Source organism: Aphelocoma coerulescens, chromosome 3, assembly GCF_041296385.1.
Source record: "Aphelocoma coerulescens isolate FSJ_1873_10779 chromosome 3, UR_Acoe_1.0, whole genome shotgun sequence".
Classification (NCBI taxonomy): domain Eukaryota; kingdom Metazoa; phylum Chordata; class Aves; order Passeriformes; family Corvidae; genus Aphelocoma; species Aphelocoma coerulescens.
In genome coordinates this window covers 88057153-88074614 of record NC_091016.1, presented here as the reverse complement: position 1 = coordinate 88074614, position 17462 = coordinate 88057153, and the positions used below count along the sequence as shown (strand labels likewise).

The following is a 17462-nucleotide window of genomic DNA, read 5'->3' as shown; positions in this document are numbered from 1 at the left end:
CAAAATGACTTCACACATATTATGTGAACATAAAACAGAAGAGATGTTCATGTGTAGAACTCACCAGGAATAAAAGGAGGCCTCACGTGACTGTTGTCTTACTCTGTCCACTTCTGCTTTCATGGCCTTCACATTTGCCATCATTGCAGTCAATTGTGTAGCTACCTGCAGCCACAGCTGATCCTTATTTCGCATCCTGCATCCAGGAGGCAATTGCTCAGTTGTTACTGGAGACAAGTGTTTTAGATCTGAGGGAATCAGGTCAGGTATTCCCGCAAGAACATTTCCCATTTCAGGTACTGGATTCTGAAAAATATTGGGTTTGACATCGGTCCTTTCACTCTCATTGGACCTGGTTGACTCTTCTTTTGGGCAGCACTGGATAAACCAAGACAGATCCTCAAGAACCATCACGCACTGCATGGAAAGTTGCTGCAGTCTGTCTGTCCATTGTTGAATACTGTCTTGAGGAGGAAATGCTGAATTGTATTCTCTGTCAGCAGTCAGCCTAGAATCTATCTCTTGTATACAACTCAGGAAGTTCCTAGTTAAAAAGAAAGAAGGAGAAGTTATAATCACTGAGTTTTATGTTGTACTTCCTTTTTAAAAGCTCTACATTTAACTAAATTAATTTTTTAAAATATCTAGATAATAATCTCTCCTGGAAAAACTAAAAAAAAATAGTTTTTTCTTTTTTTTTTTTACAAGTTGTTTAATTAGTGTTCTTTTCCCTCCCTGAATTATGAAATACTCCAAAACCCAGGAAATCTGATTTGCTATGAAAGTCATAGTAATGCAGATAAGTGTCCTGAAAATTTTACTATTCCTGTGACTGTAAAGCTGAGGAGTTTGTTTAGTTGGGTTTTTTAATTTGTTTTTTTCAAGTTTCCTGGGGTTAGAATAAATTTTGCACCAGTAATCTCCGGTCCAGAATTCCTTCTCTGTACAAAGGTACTAGCTCCTAACCTGACTTCAGAAAGTTTTGTGGATTACAGTGTGCTGAGCACAAATATGCTCAACAAAGGTGGCGTCTGCAATCACTCCGATGACTCAAGCAATGGAGTGAAAAATCATATCAAGTAAGAAAGATTCTTACTTTTCCTGTTACAGTTTTGACACAACATTTAGTATGTCCCACCTTTCTAGAATTTTTCTTTGTAAGCTGTTGATGCTTTATTTATTTTGGCTCAAAATACCACCCAGATCATTTATTTGGTCCAGGTCAAGCCAACAACTTGAATGTGAACAAAATTAACTTAGGCCAATACCAAATGAGAGAGATAAAACAATCTAAGTTTAATGGTTTAACTGTGAAATTAACTATAGGAATTATTTCACATATATGGCTAACTTGTTTTACAAAATTATTTACAAAATACTGTCTGTAGTGATAGGATAAACTTAAATCTTTTCTATCTAGGTTTAAATGAGGGGAGGAGAAATATAGGGAAGCAGAGGAAAAATTTGTTATTCTCTTCTACCTTATTTTCCATCTTTCTTGAACTGATTTGCTTACTGTGAAAACTTCTTGCCAACATTTAAATGCTGGAAGATGGAAAATACCTCAGTAAGATCCACTGTTCTGTCAACGCAGTAAGAGATCGCCTCTGTCTCACAAGCAGCTGCATGAGGTGTGCAGTGAACCCTTTGCATCGTTCAATGCTACCTAGTCCAATATCCTAAACAAAACAGAGACAGAAAAAGTGGGAGGGAACAGTTAGATAAACAACCAGACAAGAACATTCTCTGTGCCTCCATTTCACTGAGCAGACTGAAAGATTATGGTTTAATTGAACAAGTCTTAATATACAGACTAGAGTTACAATCATTAGTTTCCCCATCTTCATCTTTTCTGCATCTTCTATATATCCTGCATACAAATCTGACTTTCAAGTAACTTCTGCAATAGTCACATTACACGTCACTCCACTGCAGCAATTCGTATCAGGAATTTAGTTCCAGTATTGAATCTACCTTTTATAAGTAATGATTAAAATCTGAAGAGATACCAGTCTAAATACTTAACATTCATGACCACTGCTAAAACCATTCAATTCATTTTACCAGATACACTGACAATTACTTTCACTCCTTTCATTAGAAGGGGGTCACATTGTAAGGCTCAGAATAAATGCTCCCAACACAAAGCATAACTGATCACAGTCATGTTCCACTATTTGTATCCAATATCAGGTGTGACTTTGTAAGATCATGTTGTAAAACAAGGGGTAATGCATAATGAGAGGAAGAGCATCTGGAAGAGACACTTTGTTTCTGAAATGCTGCAGAAGTGGTTCTGGTTTGGCAGAGCTCATTTGTCTGTTCTACTGATTTTAGACCAATCTTTAAAGGAAGAAATATATTGGCAATTCTTGTGTTGGACACAGACTTCAGTTATGCCCAATTATAAATATCAACTGATTTCTTCACGAACACCAAATAACATTGGGTTTATTTTCCTTACAAGTTTGGATTCAGCTTTTCATGAGTTTCTTCATGCACAACAAGTAGCAATTTGGGATCTGATGGGATGAAAGACACTGTACACTGAATAGATCATTAACTTCTTTCCCTAAACCAACTTTGTCCCTTCATAAAACAGCAGGTTTTCACATGCTGCATTTAAGGAGTGGTACAAAAGTGTCATATTTAATATCATATTACACAACATAGCATAATCTCCCATCACCTTTTTACTACTTGGAAATTTCAGTCCAAGCTGGTAAAATGAAGTTAACAGAATTAAGATTCTGTTTTTAACTTTGCTGTTTTTACCTTGGCAGGTGCTAACAATGCCGTCTGGAGCCGAGAGTGACGTGCAAGTGACCGATAGAAGTACTTCTGGCATCCATCCCAGGAAGAAGAAATCTCTGTCAGCAACCTGGCAGAACACAAAGAGGTCGTCTGGTATTAAAAAGTACCTCAGCATGCTGGAGCCACCAGGTCAGCTCTTCACCTCAACAGTTTTGCTTGAAATTTGTTGTTTTGCAAATGCATTCATCTTGCAATTCTTCATTTTATATAAAAATATTCTAGTCTAAAGAAAACATTAAATTTTTAAAATAAACTCTAAGGAAACCAAATAGCAACAGCAGCAAGATCACCATCTTTGAATACCATTTAATGCTTAAATAGTGATACTGTTTTTCTTCCCCTCGTGCAAATAAATCCAGCTTCACACAGAAGCTTTTCTTTTGGCCCTGATGCAAGGTACCATAAACTAAACCCTTACATCCCAGAAGGACAATAGCCAGCATGTCTCAGTAACAAAAAAAAGCACTTGTTGACAGAGAAACAATTAAAAAAAAAAATCTGAGAAACCATCTTTCCTCTAAGAAAGTTTTTCTGTTAATGCCCACTTCAAAGAATTTGCATTTTCTCCTGAAATATGCCATTATTTAATGAAGACAAAACAACGAAGTAATCCCTGAAAATCACAGCTCATCTTCAATAAAATCACTAGCAGTTTACCCTCAAATATAATGCTAGCAAAGCACCCCAGGCAAGGCTGGACAGTGGAGGGCTAACTGAAATCTAATTCATGGAAAGAATGAAACTGAGGGTACAGTTGTTAAAGTGCAAATTAAAAAAAAAAAAAACAACCAAAAAAACCAAAATGAAAAAAACCCAAATCCTTGCTCAGTTGCACATACCAAACTGAGAAGTAATAGAAGGAAAGGAATATGCAAAACCCTAAATGAATTACCATCCAGAAATCCAGTCTAAATCAACAAGCAATAAATTCCATGTACTACAGCTACAATTTACACAATCTGAGGGTAAAAAGTCCTGTGTACATACGTGGCATCCAGTTCATGTGTACAATTCACTGCAGCCAATGCACTACACAAGTCCAGTGGACGAAGGTAGAGAACTTCCTGGTAGTCTTTGGAACGGGACCAAGACAGACCTTTCCGGTACGACAAACCTGGAACAGTATTTGAGCACACATCCTTTGATGCCCTCGTTCTTCATATGAAAAATGTCACTCATACAGTTGGTAGTAAGATATCAAATGTGCTTATTTTGACAAGTCTTTGAACATGCTGCAAGTTTTGTAATGTAAGAACACATTGTAGCTGAGCTATCTTGAGCTGAACACAGCTGAACAACACAGCTGAAATAAGACTAACAGACCTGTGTGTATTAAGGACTTTTCACTGCCCCATGTCCTTTAAGAAGGTTGAGTTAGGGATCATTTTTAAGACATGAAAAGGCTGATGAATGAGGAAGGTAAAGGTGTTATCTGTCATCGTATTATGGTGGGTTTAGATGTACTGGCAAAGATAGTAAAATGCTCAAGAACTCTGTACTTTTAAACCAAGCCCATTTTTAGTCAAAGCTCACCTGTTTTAGCAAGGCTTTTAAAGAGATCTGACAAAGCCCGTTGCTTTTGCATCTGAATATGCTTTGCCTCGGATTTCTGCTTCTCCTTTGTTGCTGTCTGGTCAAATGTTAAATTTTGCAGTTCAGCTACAGAAACAATAATACCACCTGTATAGAAGACAGCAGACAAAGGTAAGAGATTGAAAATTTAATGTACACAAAGCAGCCATGCAAAGACACTCTAGGAAGACAACTATATATCTGCACTTTTTCCTGGTTTGTTCCATTTATGTTATAGATGTCAATTGTGGTATGGAAATCACAAGAAAACCTAACCTGTGAACTGGTCGAGATTTTCTACCAGGCTTAGGAATGAATTATTTTCTGTAACTGCTGTACACATTTTCTTCATTTTTTTTGTAAGCTTAGACAGACGATACTGAAGAGATTCTGTATGAAATGTAATGCCATCCTGACATTCTGGGAGTGTCCTCTGAAAAAAAAAATGAAAGAAAATTATACACACATATTCAAAGCTCTCATTTGATCACTAGGAGTAAATCACTTTAAAAAAAGGGCTAAATTCATCTGAAACCCCAAAACATGCTCATGTGATTATTTCATCAGTTCAGCACCAATACTTGAGAAGAATTATAATACATGTATGTCAGGCAGACATTAGTTTTGAAAACAGTCAAGCAAATGAAAGACGCTACGATCTTACTGTCTTAGGCATTTGTCATTACCTCCATGAAAAAAGTAATCACTGCTTCAGGTCAGCTTCCTCTGCCTTCCAAGTTTAAAGGCATTCCCATACATCACTAATGCCCTCAGGATGCCAGGAAAGAACACCCTCACTTACTTTCCACGAGACACGAATTTTGTTCTTAAAGAACAACAAAACCAGTGTGCAAGTAGTAGAAATTATTAAAGAATAGAAGTAATTCCTCAGCACATCCAAAGCTAATCCTATCATTCAATTTATGTTTGCATGCGTCTTCTTTAAGGAATGAAGACAACATGAAACTGCAAGAAGTGAAACCAACAACCCTGTTAACTATCAGTAATAGGCTTACAAACCACTGACCAACAAACCAAACCCTCAATCAATCAAACACGTTAGATTTGCATTAGATTTCTGCCTCCTTGCTCTACCCTCCTGTACAGGACATGAGCAAGACCAGCCCTGCTCCTGGTCTGAAGAAACTGAACAAAGCTGAGTGTAACTCAGCATTTCCCACCCACCCACCACCAAATTCTGATGAGTTATGACTGTCTCCTTGCATCTTGTTAATAAAAACTAACGATGTGAGTAGGAATTCTTTCAGGAAGAAATTTACCTGGCTTCCTCTCTGAGCTGGGCAAATTAATTAGAGACATACTAAACTGGCACTCTGGGGAGCAGGATTTACCATGCATCAGCTTGTCCAAGGCAAATGTTCACAGTCCAGTAACTGTCAGTCAACAGCAAACATATGACAATGTAGTGCATTCCCCTATCAGTAGCCAAGCCAAAAGTGACTTAATATTTAATCAGAGCTTATATACACAAAAATCCCACAGCTAAACAATTGTTTATTTGGGCCCTTGTTTAGAAAAAAATAATAATTTCAACTCCCAGGCTATTTTACTGCACTAATAGTAGAGAAGTAACAAATTGCTGCAGACAATACGTAAGCAAATTGGGAGATGAAATGTGTGACTGCCTCATCTCTCTATCAGAGCACAGATATAGCACCAGATCAGTACAGACCATGCTCGTCATTCCATGCTGCATTCCCACCCATCTGCAGTGTTGTGTAACACTGAACACAAGGAAGACCAAAGAAGTTTATGATATATTCAACAGATTTGACACTTACATAAGACCTTCCTGAATAAATCAGTGAAAAGCAACATATAGATGAGAACAGAGAAAATATTCTTCCCACACTTAGAATAACTCATTCAGTCACCTTGGTAACATCTGTTCTAGCAGACAGAACCTTTCTTAATGTGTTGTTTAGCCTCTGAATTTTGGTTTCTTTGTCGTCAGGTTCTTCTTGCTTTTGCATGCAGTCCAGCTGCTCTTCCTTACCAATTTCCACCAAGGCAGGCCGACATGGCTCATCCAGAACAACTTCAAACTTCTTCATGAATTTAAAGAGGGTTCTAATTACCAAATGAAAGCAAAAATGTTACTGGGTTTTGTAATCCTGGAAATCTCCCAGCTGCTGGAAATAAATATTTCCACTGTGTTATGAGCAGAAGAAACATTTCTGCATTCAAATGCAACATCATAGAGAAATCATCAAGAAGGAAGGTTCAAAATAGGGAGCTTAATTTTAAGTTCTGGCTTACCTCCGTATTTTTTCAACTGATTGCTTTATAGCCCAGAAGCTGACATCATTCCACCTGGAAATCTTCACAAATTCCTATTGGGAAAATGAATAATCAGTGAGATTACTTATGTAAATGAAATGAAGCATTTCCCTATCAAATATGATCTTTAAACCTAATAAGCTATGATGATCTGGTAATCTTAAAATGCAAGACATTTTAGTAAGTGAGAAAATTATTGCACAGGCATCTTATTAATATATGTGTTTGCACTGCATAAAAACTGCTGCAGAGCCAAATGTTATGAAATCCAAAGGGGCTTCACCACTGGTAGAAACCTGCACGGATAAATGGGAGTGATCAAACCTTAAAGCCTTCAATCAGCTCATCCCCCACCTCAAAAATAAATTCTTGCCAAAGAAAATGTGAAGTTTAGTAGGGATTACAGTGGCCAACAGAGCTATTATAGACAAATTCAAATTGTATCTGCTCCACTGTTCCTTTGATTAGACCGATACATTGTCTGAGCCAAGTTTCCTTTTACCTTAAGTTCCTTTTCTATGGGTTGACGAAGTTCAGTGATTTTGGCCTCAACACACTCTGAAAACTGCTTATAGTAATTGTATAGATTCCACAGGATGCTGCAAAGAACATCTAGAAGGGAGAAGGGACAGATAATAATAACAATAATACTAATAATCATTATCATCCTTCTTTTACCAGAGGATATTCTTCAGTACCATTAAAATAAATGCACCCCTGTTCTTTTTGGAAGTTTAGAAACACCACAAGATGGGGTAAATTGACCAACAGGAAAACAGCACCATTGGTTTGTGTACTATTTAGGAGCTTAGTGACCTGTTTGGAAAGTCTGGAACACTTGATGGCCAGACTGCTGGACAGATAACACAGATAATGCTAACAACTTACCCTTTTCAGCTACTTGAGGCAACAGCAATACATGACAGTGGAAAACCAATAGTGCTTGGAGCCGTGCATGAAACTCTCCCAGAGTAGAGCCTTCAATGAAAGCCTGTAAGGTGCTGACCAGAGTTTTCAGATCCATTTGCTCAATTCCTGAACATTGGACCAGAAATTTAGAAAGAAAGTGAGAGAAAACAAAAAAAACCCCAGAAGATCTACATGAAAATTGTTGTCTGCTCTTTCTAAACTTTCACCTAAATATTGTATCTCGATTAGGAAAAGTTCAAAACAAAATAGGACAGGGGCAGAGAGGGGAAGAATTCTGATTTAATAAGTAAAACCAACAAACGCCACACTGGGAGAAAGGACAGGGAACAAGAAGCAGCATTAAGATATTGACTGAGAAGGTCAGTTATATGTCCAATTTCAGAGTCAGTGCACTGAGTATTTACAAAACACTTGCTATTGTCTATGAATGAATGAATGGCTTTTTCAGTCATGATGAGCCCTACTACAATTAGTCACTGCCAGTTTCTTAACTCCTCAAAGTCATGAGGACAGAAACAGATCAGAAGAATCTGGTAGAGAATACAGTGTCTTTGGAGTATTACCTATGGAAGAAGACATGTGGTCCCCTTGGAGATGTAATATAAGCTAAGAATCTGAAGCTCATCAAGTGCATTAAGTAGTCATGAGATTGGAAACTCGACCCCAAGCCAGAGGATACTGCTTTCATCTTTACAATTCCATTAAATATGGGGGAGGCAAGGCACTGCCCCTCATTCCCCTATTTGATGTAACATGAACACATGCAGACAGATTTGCTAAGAACAGTACATACCAAAACCTACTTATTCTAAGAATACTTTAGGCTTTATACAGAATGTTAAAAGCAGTTCAGCTGGGATATGAATTATGCTTTCTGCAGCTAAAAAAACTGAGGTGCCTTTTCCAGTTGCAGGTGGAGGCCTCCTACCCTCCAGATCTGTTTGAAATGTTTTTATGTGCATGACGACATACAGCTATCACAATTCTACTTCCTTTTAGATACTTTTTAAAGACATCTTTTCTTTACATTGCAACACTGGCCCTATGAGCCACCAAGTTGTTTCAGAAATACAAAGTTCACTCCATATGGAAGACCCTACACAGTCATGGAATTTACTGTAGGGCAAAGAACTATACCTGAAAAACGCATTGTCAAATTCTGGTGTTAAGGACCTTAAACATATATCCTTAGTAATCACTAGAACTGCATCACACATCCATTTTAAGGCCAGCACTTACCTTCTGTGTTTGCCTCTGTCTGTTCTTGAACATACTTCTCAATCATCTGGTAGATTGAGAACCAGTGCTTTGTGGATTTCTCCACATGCTGCTTCATAATATTGTCCAAACTTACTGACCAGCAACTAGAAACAATAAGAGGAGAGATAAATCAAAAATATCAGGGGTAGTTTAGGTTCCAAACAACAAAAAATTTTTTTCTGTTTCTATTTAACTAATGGAAAGTGTAACAGGATGGAAGAATCTGCACATAAGCTTATACACATACATTACATACATACATATAAGCATATATACAATCAACTCCCGAGGATCATTGTTTTGGCAACATTATTAAATATGTGAGAAGAAATGATGGAATGGTAAAGCAAAATCCATCAGAGGCAGATTCAAAAGTTTCTTTTCTCAGAAAGTGAGGTGGACTTGTAGAATTCCTGATTGGGACATACTGTGGCTATAAAAATTTTACATGGTCTTAAACAGGAGACTGGATAATAATTTTTAAGGACAATTTAATGACTGTTATTAAACAGGAAAAAACCCTGCAGGGTCAGGAAACCCTAGGATGAAAACAGGAGAGCATATGTAAAATATTGCTTCTACTTCTCCTGAGGCAAATACATAGGGGGTCACTGTGGCCTGGACATGCTCATTCTGAGCCACTACAAATCCTCATTGGAGGTTTCTTTTCCCCCCACATTTTCAGTACGACAGATACACAGAAGCATGTTCCAGGATTAAGGCAATTCTGTGTTGGAATGTGCCTCCATGGAGATGAAAAGCTTACAGTATCTAAGGAAAAGCAGCATGGAAGGACAGTTCTTACTTCAACTCCAATCTACGCCACTGAATAATCAGTTGTGTGACCAGATCAAGATGCTTCCGCAAGGACAAGGCTCGACTAGCATTTTCCTCCCAGTCCTGGAAAAGAAAAGTTCCCCTTTACACAAAGCCAGAAATTAGTCACTGCCTGGCAAGACTCATTGTATTACTCTGGATTACTGGGTTCTTGCTCTTGAAACTTTCAGCATGGAGTAAGTTCACTTCCCCAAATCCTGTCAAGCAGACAGCTTTCACGTACTGTGTTTGTAACATGGTATCAAATATAGGTAAGGAAGCATAAAAGAGAAAACAAAGCTTTTCCTTAGCCTTTTTCTTACCTGTGCCTTTGCAAGAAGAATCTCCAAGCCATTCAGAAACTTTGAGAGAGGACTAGAAAGTGGAAAACTCCGGATTCTGTCCATCACAACTAACAGCTGCAGAATAAAAACAAAAGCATTTAGCCCATAGTAAATGCACTTTCAACAGAAGAAGCCATGAAATTGAGTTAATTTCTGTTAGCATAACCATCCCCTGCAAGAGGTAAGAATTTTTTTTTTTACATTCATAAACTGCTTTCTCAATTTAGTATAAGCTCACTAGTTCAGTAAGGCCAATGCACTCAGGGAAGGTAGCACAAATGACCTAATGCAAAGAGTTCCTATAGAATCTGAGTTTCTACATTACTCTAAGAAATGTAACCTGAGGACCACATAGATCCCATAAGAGAGACTAAAAATAATTATTCTAAAGCATTATGAAAGAAAGAACTTTGGAAAAAAACAGGAGTAGAAACAGCAAGACCCCAGGGATCTTTGAGCTCTGGCAGACTGAAGATTGCTTAAAGTTCAGAGTTGGCAGAACCCCACCTAACATTTCATAACTAAAATAGAACAGCTAATAATACCTATACCTTTTATGAATAAACAGGTATGACTTCAGAACATCTGCATAAGTAATACAGACAACAGCTACGCAAGCATATGAATGTGTATGCACACGTCTATGCATATCTATAGACATATTTACACATAAATGCAATCCTAAAATGCTCCAGCTTCCCCCAAACATTTGTTGAGGTGTTTTTACCTGCACAAGTACAGGATGCTCTGGCCATTCCTGCAGTAGCCCATTTATTTCTTTAGCAAAATTGTCAAGTACAGGTTGGCACTGTCGGACTTGCTGAATATTGGGATGCTGGTAGAAGTCATATGGGCCATCTTGCTGCAGCACAAGATCTGAAGCTACTTCCTCAAAAAAGGTATTGTGAAGAAGAGTGCTAAACAGAAGCTGGCTTCCCAAAAGACTGTCATTCATTTCAGCACCTAGGAAGCAAGTAAGGAAGACATCAACATGCTATTAATTCTTTTTTCAGTTGAATAGATAAAGTTGGGTTTTTTTTCCTCCTGTATCCCAAGCCTTAGCATGCTATCTTTTACAAGGATATAGTACTATTTCACTGGAAAAATGAGATGGAGTATAGAACACGAGACATACTTAGAGTTTATATTCTCTATTTTATCAAATTTTTCTACAGAAGCACAACCAGCATCCTAAACGTGGGCTGTGATCCTATCAGAAAAACACAGTTCCTCTGTATCTAAATTCACGTCAAGAGATATTACTATAAAACTAGTAGGAAGGCTCTGTGGAATAGTAATCCAACACACAAAAAAACTCCCACATAGATTACACCTCAGGTGCAAACACAAAAGTAAGGCACTGTAGAAACAGCAGCCTTTATCTGCTTCATTTTAATTGCACACATGCATTTATTACATCAGAACTGAAATATACAGCTCTGCTTTGAAAAGTGATGATTCTGAGCTCTCACAGATTGTTAAAACAATTGACACATCAAGTTTTCCAAAATTCAGGGTGGAAAAAAAAAACCCAATGCCATTTTTCTTTTCAACTCACATAAGCTAAATTTAAACCAATTGTTTTATGAACTTCCTTGCAAAATTTACTTCTGGGAAATTTCTTCAAGTGCTTTATCTTCCACAGGACTGTGTAGATCCATGTGATCAAAATGTCACTCAGTATTCAATACATTTTTAAATTGTGTTGGTCTTCTGTATTACCAAATGGAATTAAAAAAATGCATAAAAGAATAAAAATCAAAGCATTCCATAAGACAATTCTGAACCTGGGGCAAAATCTTTGGAAAAAGAAAATTCAGGTTGGTGCATTTTCACCATAATAGGTGTATTTCATGGCCTGTAATGCAATTATTTTTAGACAAATCGTTAAGAATCTAAACCTGCATATCTGAAATACTGCTAGCAGTCTTACCAATTAAAGGATAGAATTGTGACATCAGGCATGCACCAGTCTGATAGCAGGAAATAAATGTACTAAAATAATGCTTGGCCTGATGAGAAGGCAGACACTGTTGATACCACAGGGATCGAGCAAAGTTTAAGCACAACTGTTGATGAACCTTCATTACTGTTTGCATAGAGCTCTTGGACAAAAGGGCTCTGTTAACTTCCAGCTGGTCTTCCACTGGATCTTCAGTTTCCATTTTTTCTTCTAGGCTTGGCTGAGCTGTGATATCTTCAAAGTCCTGCAAATTACATGATAATCCAAAGTAAATTTTAATTTCTTCCTTTAATGCCTCCTCTCCCTATCTCCTTTGTTGGTTTTTTTTTTTTTTTGGCATTGCAAGGACATGCTAATGATTTGCAACTGGTACCATACAGACAGACTGCGAGTCTGAAACAGAACACAGGTGTACAGAACATTTCAGGGCATAACTACAGCAGGCAAGAGTGCAGTACAGTGATCCCTGAGCTGCTGCCAACTAAACCCCTTTTCAGAAAACACAGCAGCTGTGTCTGCTGATAAACCACCTCAACACTGTATGGTCACTTGAGGACCTGAACTGTTCTCTCCCAACTGCTTTATTTAATCAAGGAGATCAGCCTTCTCCATAGGTAGTAGGACCTCAGATGACTTTACTTGCTAAATTAATAAAATTCCTGATTTTTACAAGTAACTACATTATCATTCAGTTATGTAACTTGGGATTATTCACCCAACCACAGTAATGGAAATTAATCCCAAAAACTTTTTCAGTCAGAAGATAAAATAAACCACAGGCACGTAACTTAAGACCTATCAAAATCTACCCCCATCCAGCTTTTGGTTGAAGGAAAAACTGCTTCATTCCTCATGTCATTAATAGCATGTATTTTCAGGAGAAACTTCAGATGTAATTTTTGTATTTCTTCACAGTTACAGCTATTACCTTTTCATGAAAAGGAAATCTCTTCCTAAATTCTTCTTCCTCTTCTTCCTCACTCTGTCCTTTCCCATGACTTTTACTCCTGTATCTGTACAGGCTGCGTTCCATTGCCTCCTGCTCTTGGGCACGGCGTTCCTGTTCATCCCATTCATTTACAATTGCCTAAGGAAACACAGAGCAGGATGCTTCTGCACAAGTTAACATTTAAAATCATCTCCTATTCCTTCAATGGGGCAGCATCTATTTTGCTTGGCTCTTCCCTCCTCTGTGGTCTACAACAGTAGAAATCAAAGCCATCTAACATTTGTGAACTGCCCTCTTAACAAGCTAATGAGGTAAATGCAAAGACAACAATATGCAACAGAGTATTCAACCGAATTCTAGTCTCCTTTCTTAAGCATTTTATAAAGAAACACTCTACAAAGTTTGCTTTGGGGTGTTTTTTTCTTTGTGTGTCCATTTTTGGGTTTTGTTATTTGAAGTTTTTCTTATATAAATAAAATCTTTGGTAATTGTTACAGGCTCTAATTTTATGCATTGATAAATCCAAACAAGTTAATCCAGTATTTTAGATTATCTTTTACAATTAAGTGGGAAAAATTTAGAGAATTTTAAAGAACATCATACTAATGATTATCAAGATAAGGACCTCTAAAGATCATCTAATCCAACCCCTCTAACATGGGCAGGGACATCTTCCAGTAGACAGGTTGCTCAAAGCCCCATCCAATCACTCTCAAACACTTTCAGGGTTGCAGCATCCACAACTTCCCTGGACACAACCTGTTCCTGTGTATCACCATCCACATTTTAAAATAATTATTTTCATATCCAACCTAGATTTACCCTCTTTCAGTTTAAAACTGTTATGCCTTGTCCTACAAGCCTTGGTAAAAAGTCTCCTTCCATCCTTTTTATAAACCCCTTTTATATACTGAAAAGCCACAACAATGTCTCCTCAGAGACATCTCTTCCTCCAGCTGAACAACCCAAACTCTGTCAGCCTTTCTTCATAAGAGAAGTGTTTCAGCCCTCTGATTCCTGTGGGCCTCCTCTAGATATGTTTTAAGAGATCCACATCTTCCACAGGGGACAAGTTCAGTTGCAAGAATTGCAGTTAAGGGCAACCAGAGCTTACCTGACACAGATGTCTGAAGAGCTGCAGAGATTTCTGGTCCATCTCTCCTCTGGATAGCACATGGCATCGAAGATGCAACAAAGCATTCACCAAGAGTTGTTCCAGAGTTGGGCAAGGCTGCTCAGCTCCCTCAGATCCTCCTTCAGAGTGCTTCAGAGAGAACTTTTTAAGTCCATTAAGTACCCCAACTGAATTCACTGAGCATAAAATTTCTGCCCGAGCAAAGTAAGTGGGAAGGGCATGGCCAACAGAAGGAAATGCCAACAAAGAAGCGAGGAGGTTGGTGAGATCAGCTGGGCACACAAAGCTCTGCAGCACTGCACACGCTTCAGAAGCCACTAATCGCATGCCATGTTGCAGCTGCACGATGGCAGCTTGGAGAGGAATGATGGCATCAGGGAACGCAGCATACTCCTCTGCCAGGTGTTTTCTAAACTGATGGTGTGACTGTTGCCACGACGCTTCTTCATTTAACAGGCTCTGTACAGCCTGCAGTGATTTAGGTCTCTCTCCACGGAGGAACTGCAGAAGGCGGGCTAGAAGGTCTTGGACTGAGGAAACCCGTGCTATGCTGTTGATGTACTGGTGAGCCTCCTGGTACAAGCAATCATACAGTGGAGCTGGAGGCCTGAAGGCCTTCCTTCTAGAAAGACCGCTTATTTGCTCCTTCAACCTTTGCATTCTTTCATGCAACAGTCTGTTAAGAAATAACATTGACCAGTTTAGACATAGAAATATGGTTCATACAAACCTGTTTAAACAGCTCTAACATAACAGCTACAGAGGAAGATTAATCAGAAATACTCTGCTACTTTGTGTGAAACAGCAAACAAGGGAAAAACAAGGGACAGCCATTTAGCACACAGGTGTAGATTTCTCTCCCTGTCACTTCAACAAACTTCAATTACTTTTTTTCTTGCTACCTGACAGCTCTGTGAGCATTAAGGAAAAAGTAATGCAATTGGTAAAACTCAGCCATTCAGAATCTGCTTTCAGTGATTATCACTCTCTTTAAGCAGTAGCATGGAATTAGCAGATCTTCTACATGTGTAATAATGAAATCAAAAATTCCTATTAAAAGTGGAAAATTGTGAATAATAGATAGTTTTTAGCTCCATGTACAAGGAACACACCTGGAAGGCTGCACAAAGGAGAAAGCTGTCTTTGCTTAGACTTTCCTCAGATAAAAAAAGAACCATAAAAAGCCCCAAACAAAATAACAGTGGCTACAGATTCTGAATGTCAACAGTGTACTCTGTGTGGTAAGAAATTTAATTAATCCATAGCAACATGGCAAAGGCTACTGCTAAAATACACATATGGAGATTTCTCCCCAGTAATACCAGCTGAAGAACTTTGCAAAATAGCACTGTCATGTATAGTGGCCTTGAGGAACTACAGTGATAGATAAACAATTCATCTCATTTCAACTGACAACATTGTACTGTACATTTTAACAAAAGTACAGTAATTTAAATGTATAGCATTATTTTTACTTCTGGGCATGGTTTCAACTTTATGAGTATATGATGGCCACTGCTTTAATTGCTCTATTTACAGCAGTACAAAGTGTACCAACAATTTCTTACTGCAAGTAAAGAGCACAGCTTCTGTATTTTTCTCTTCCACCTCAATATGTAAATTGGTACTTTAAAACCAGCAACTCTAGTTTCTACAGAAAGAGAGAAAAACTGTAAAGCTGAGGAGAAAAGCTTCAAAGCCTGAGCACACAAAGATGACATGTCCAATCTAAAAGAGATGGGTTCAGGGCCAGGGTGTTACCTGATATGGGGATGAATATAGTTGCTGACTGTTTCATCTTCAATACTTTTTCCTGTATGCAGTTGGGATGAAAAGTCACGTGTTTTCCATTCACACTCCAGCTGGTATAACTAAAAAGGAAAGAATAAACCATTCACAGCAGTTCTGATTTTAGTAACCAAGTAGGTACATCAACTTCTTGGACATTAAAAGAAGTTCTAACTGTATCGCTTAAAAATCATGACCAAATATTTGCCCAAGGACCCCCAAGCCAAACTCCTCTGTGTTGATTTTATACATAACAAAGGTAAAAGCCAACTTGGCTTCATACTCACCTCTTCTTTTGAGTACTTGAGCTTGTATTCTCTTTTAACAGCTGGATCAAACCTGCTCTGTGGAAGCCACATCTGGATCTGCACCAAGCCAATGATCACCCAGAGGCTTCCTCGCCAAGCTGTCTCTGGTAACTCCTGAAGCCCTTCCCCATAGAACTGATGCAAGCACGTGAGCAGAAGAAACAGAAATTCTTTAGGAAGTAACTCCTGATCAGTGATGCTTCCAAGTATCTTGAGAAGGTACTCGTATGCAACAGGATCCCTGAGGTAGAGCTTCTCACAGCACTCCAAAAATTCTTCTTGAAGATCCATTGGAACTATATCTACCAGGGCAGAAAGCTGTCTGCTTAGCATTATTCCTTGCAGTCTAGCATCTGTGTGTCTGGAGGAAAAGGAATGAGAAGAAGTTTACACACAGTAAGCAAACTTCTGTAACATGCTTGATTTAAATAACTTTTATGTGGAAGAGAGGTCTTAATACCTAAAATCTGCTATTGAAGAGACAGCCAGGTTGGTCCACAGCGCTGTGCTGACTTTGTGAAGCTGCTCTGCTCTCTCCATCCATTCTCCCAGTGTTACATGGGATGATGACAGGACAGGAAGCCCACTCACATCCCACTGGCTTGTCTTGCTGCTGCTAGTTAGAATTTCAAAGAAGCACTTTGAGAAAACAGCTCGGGTCAAAATGCCTGGGCCCTAAATCAAGAGATTAAGAGTTAGATTGTTCAGATGCAACTTGCACTGACTATGACAGAACTTACAATGGCTTTAGAAAACTGCTGAATTAGTCAACAAGAGCATTCAGCCTAGAATTCGATTAGGTCAGAGGAGACAAACCTTCATAGAACGGTTCACATGGGATTTAGAGAAGCTGTTTTCCTCTGTTGCAGGCAATGGCCTCCAAGTCAACCAGTAGTCTGGGTCTGTAGTGAAAGTACTGCTCCAAAAGGATGCTAACACAGCATTAACTAGCTGAGATGACAGAAGAGACATTTCTTCAGGGGATATCTAAGGAGAAACAAGAACCTAGAGGTGAGAATAACGTAGAGGGAGCAAAAGAGAATTAAGCACACACACGTACAAAGAAAGCATGATTCTGTTTCTCAGTAGGGATAGTACAAGATATTCTCCAAGATCCTTTCAAATTCACAGAGTATTTCCTTGCATCTCCTCAACACAGAGTACGCTTCCTGATGTCAGCACTGTCTCCTGTCTGTGAAATATGCAGCATGTTTACAGAGCAAGTTGTTAGAATACAGCCTCTAGTCTATGACTGTGCAACCTTTTGTTACGATACACGAGG

General features: G+C 38.5%; 1 protein-coding gene across 1 annotated transcript in view; it reads right to left on the bottom strand.

The window, feature by feature from the left end:
• The window catches only part of MDN1 (midasin AAA ATPase 1), a 93563-nt gene that overhangs the window by 19335 nt on the left and 56766 nt on the right, over window positions 1-17462 (bottom strand). Inside the window, exons 59-79 of the mRNA XM_069011160.1 lie at window positions 16997-17167; window positions 16641-16855; window positions 16160-16541; window positions 15846-15955; window positions 14064-14760; window positions 12929-13087; window positions 11971-12244; window positions 10765-11000; window positions 10017-10112; window positions 9683-9777; window positions 8857-8981; window positions 7576-7722; window positions 7190-7299; window positions 6667-6740; window positions 6282-6477; window positions 4663-4819; window positions 4348-4494; window positions 3802-3928; window positions 2776-2881; window positions 1564-1679; window positions 65-544 (exon numbers count right to left, since the gene is read on the bottom strand). Of these exons, the coding sequence (XP_068867261.1) occupies window positions 65-544; window positions 1564-1679; window positions 2776-2881; window positions 3802-3928; window positions 4348-4494; window positions 4663-4819; window positions 6282-6477; window positions 6667-6740; window positions 7190-7299; window positions 7576-7722; window positions 8857-8981; window positions 9683-9777; window positions 10017-10112; window positions 10765-11000; window positions 11971-12244; window positions 12929-13087; window positions 14064-14760; window positions 15846-15955; window positions 16160-16541; window positions 16641-16855; window positions 16997-17167 (4220 nt within the window). The remainder of the gene's footprint in view (window positions 1-64; window positions 545-1563; window positions 1680-2775; window positions 2882-3801; window positions 3929-4347; window positions 4495-4662; window positions 4820-6281; window positions 6478-6666; window positions 6741-7189; window positions 7300-7575; window positions 7723-8856; window positions 8982-9682; window positions 9778-10016; window positions 10113-10764; window positions 11001-11970; window positions 12245-12928; window positions 13088-14063; window positions 14761-15845; window positions 15956-16159; window positions 16542-16640; window positions 16856-16996; window positions 17168-17462) is intronic.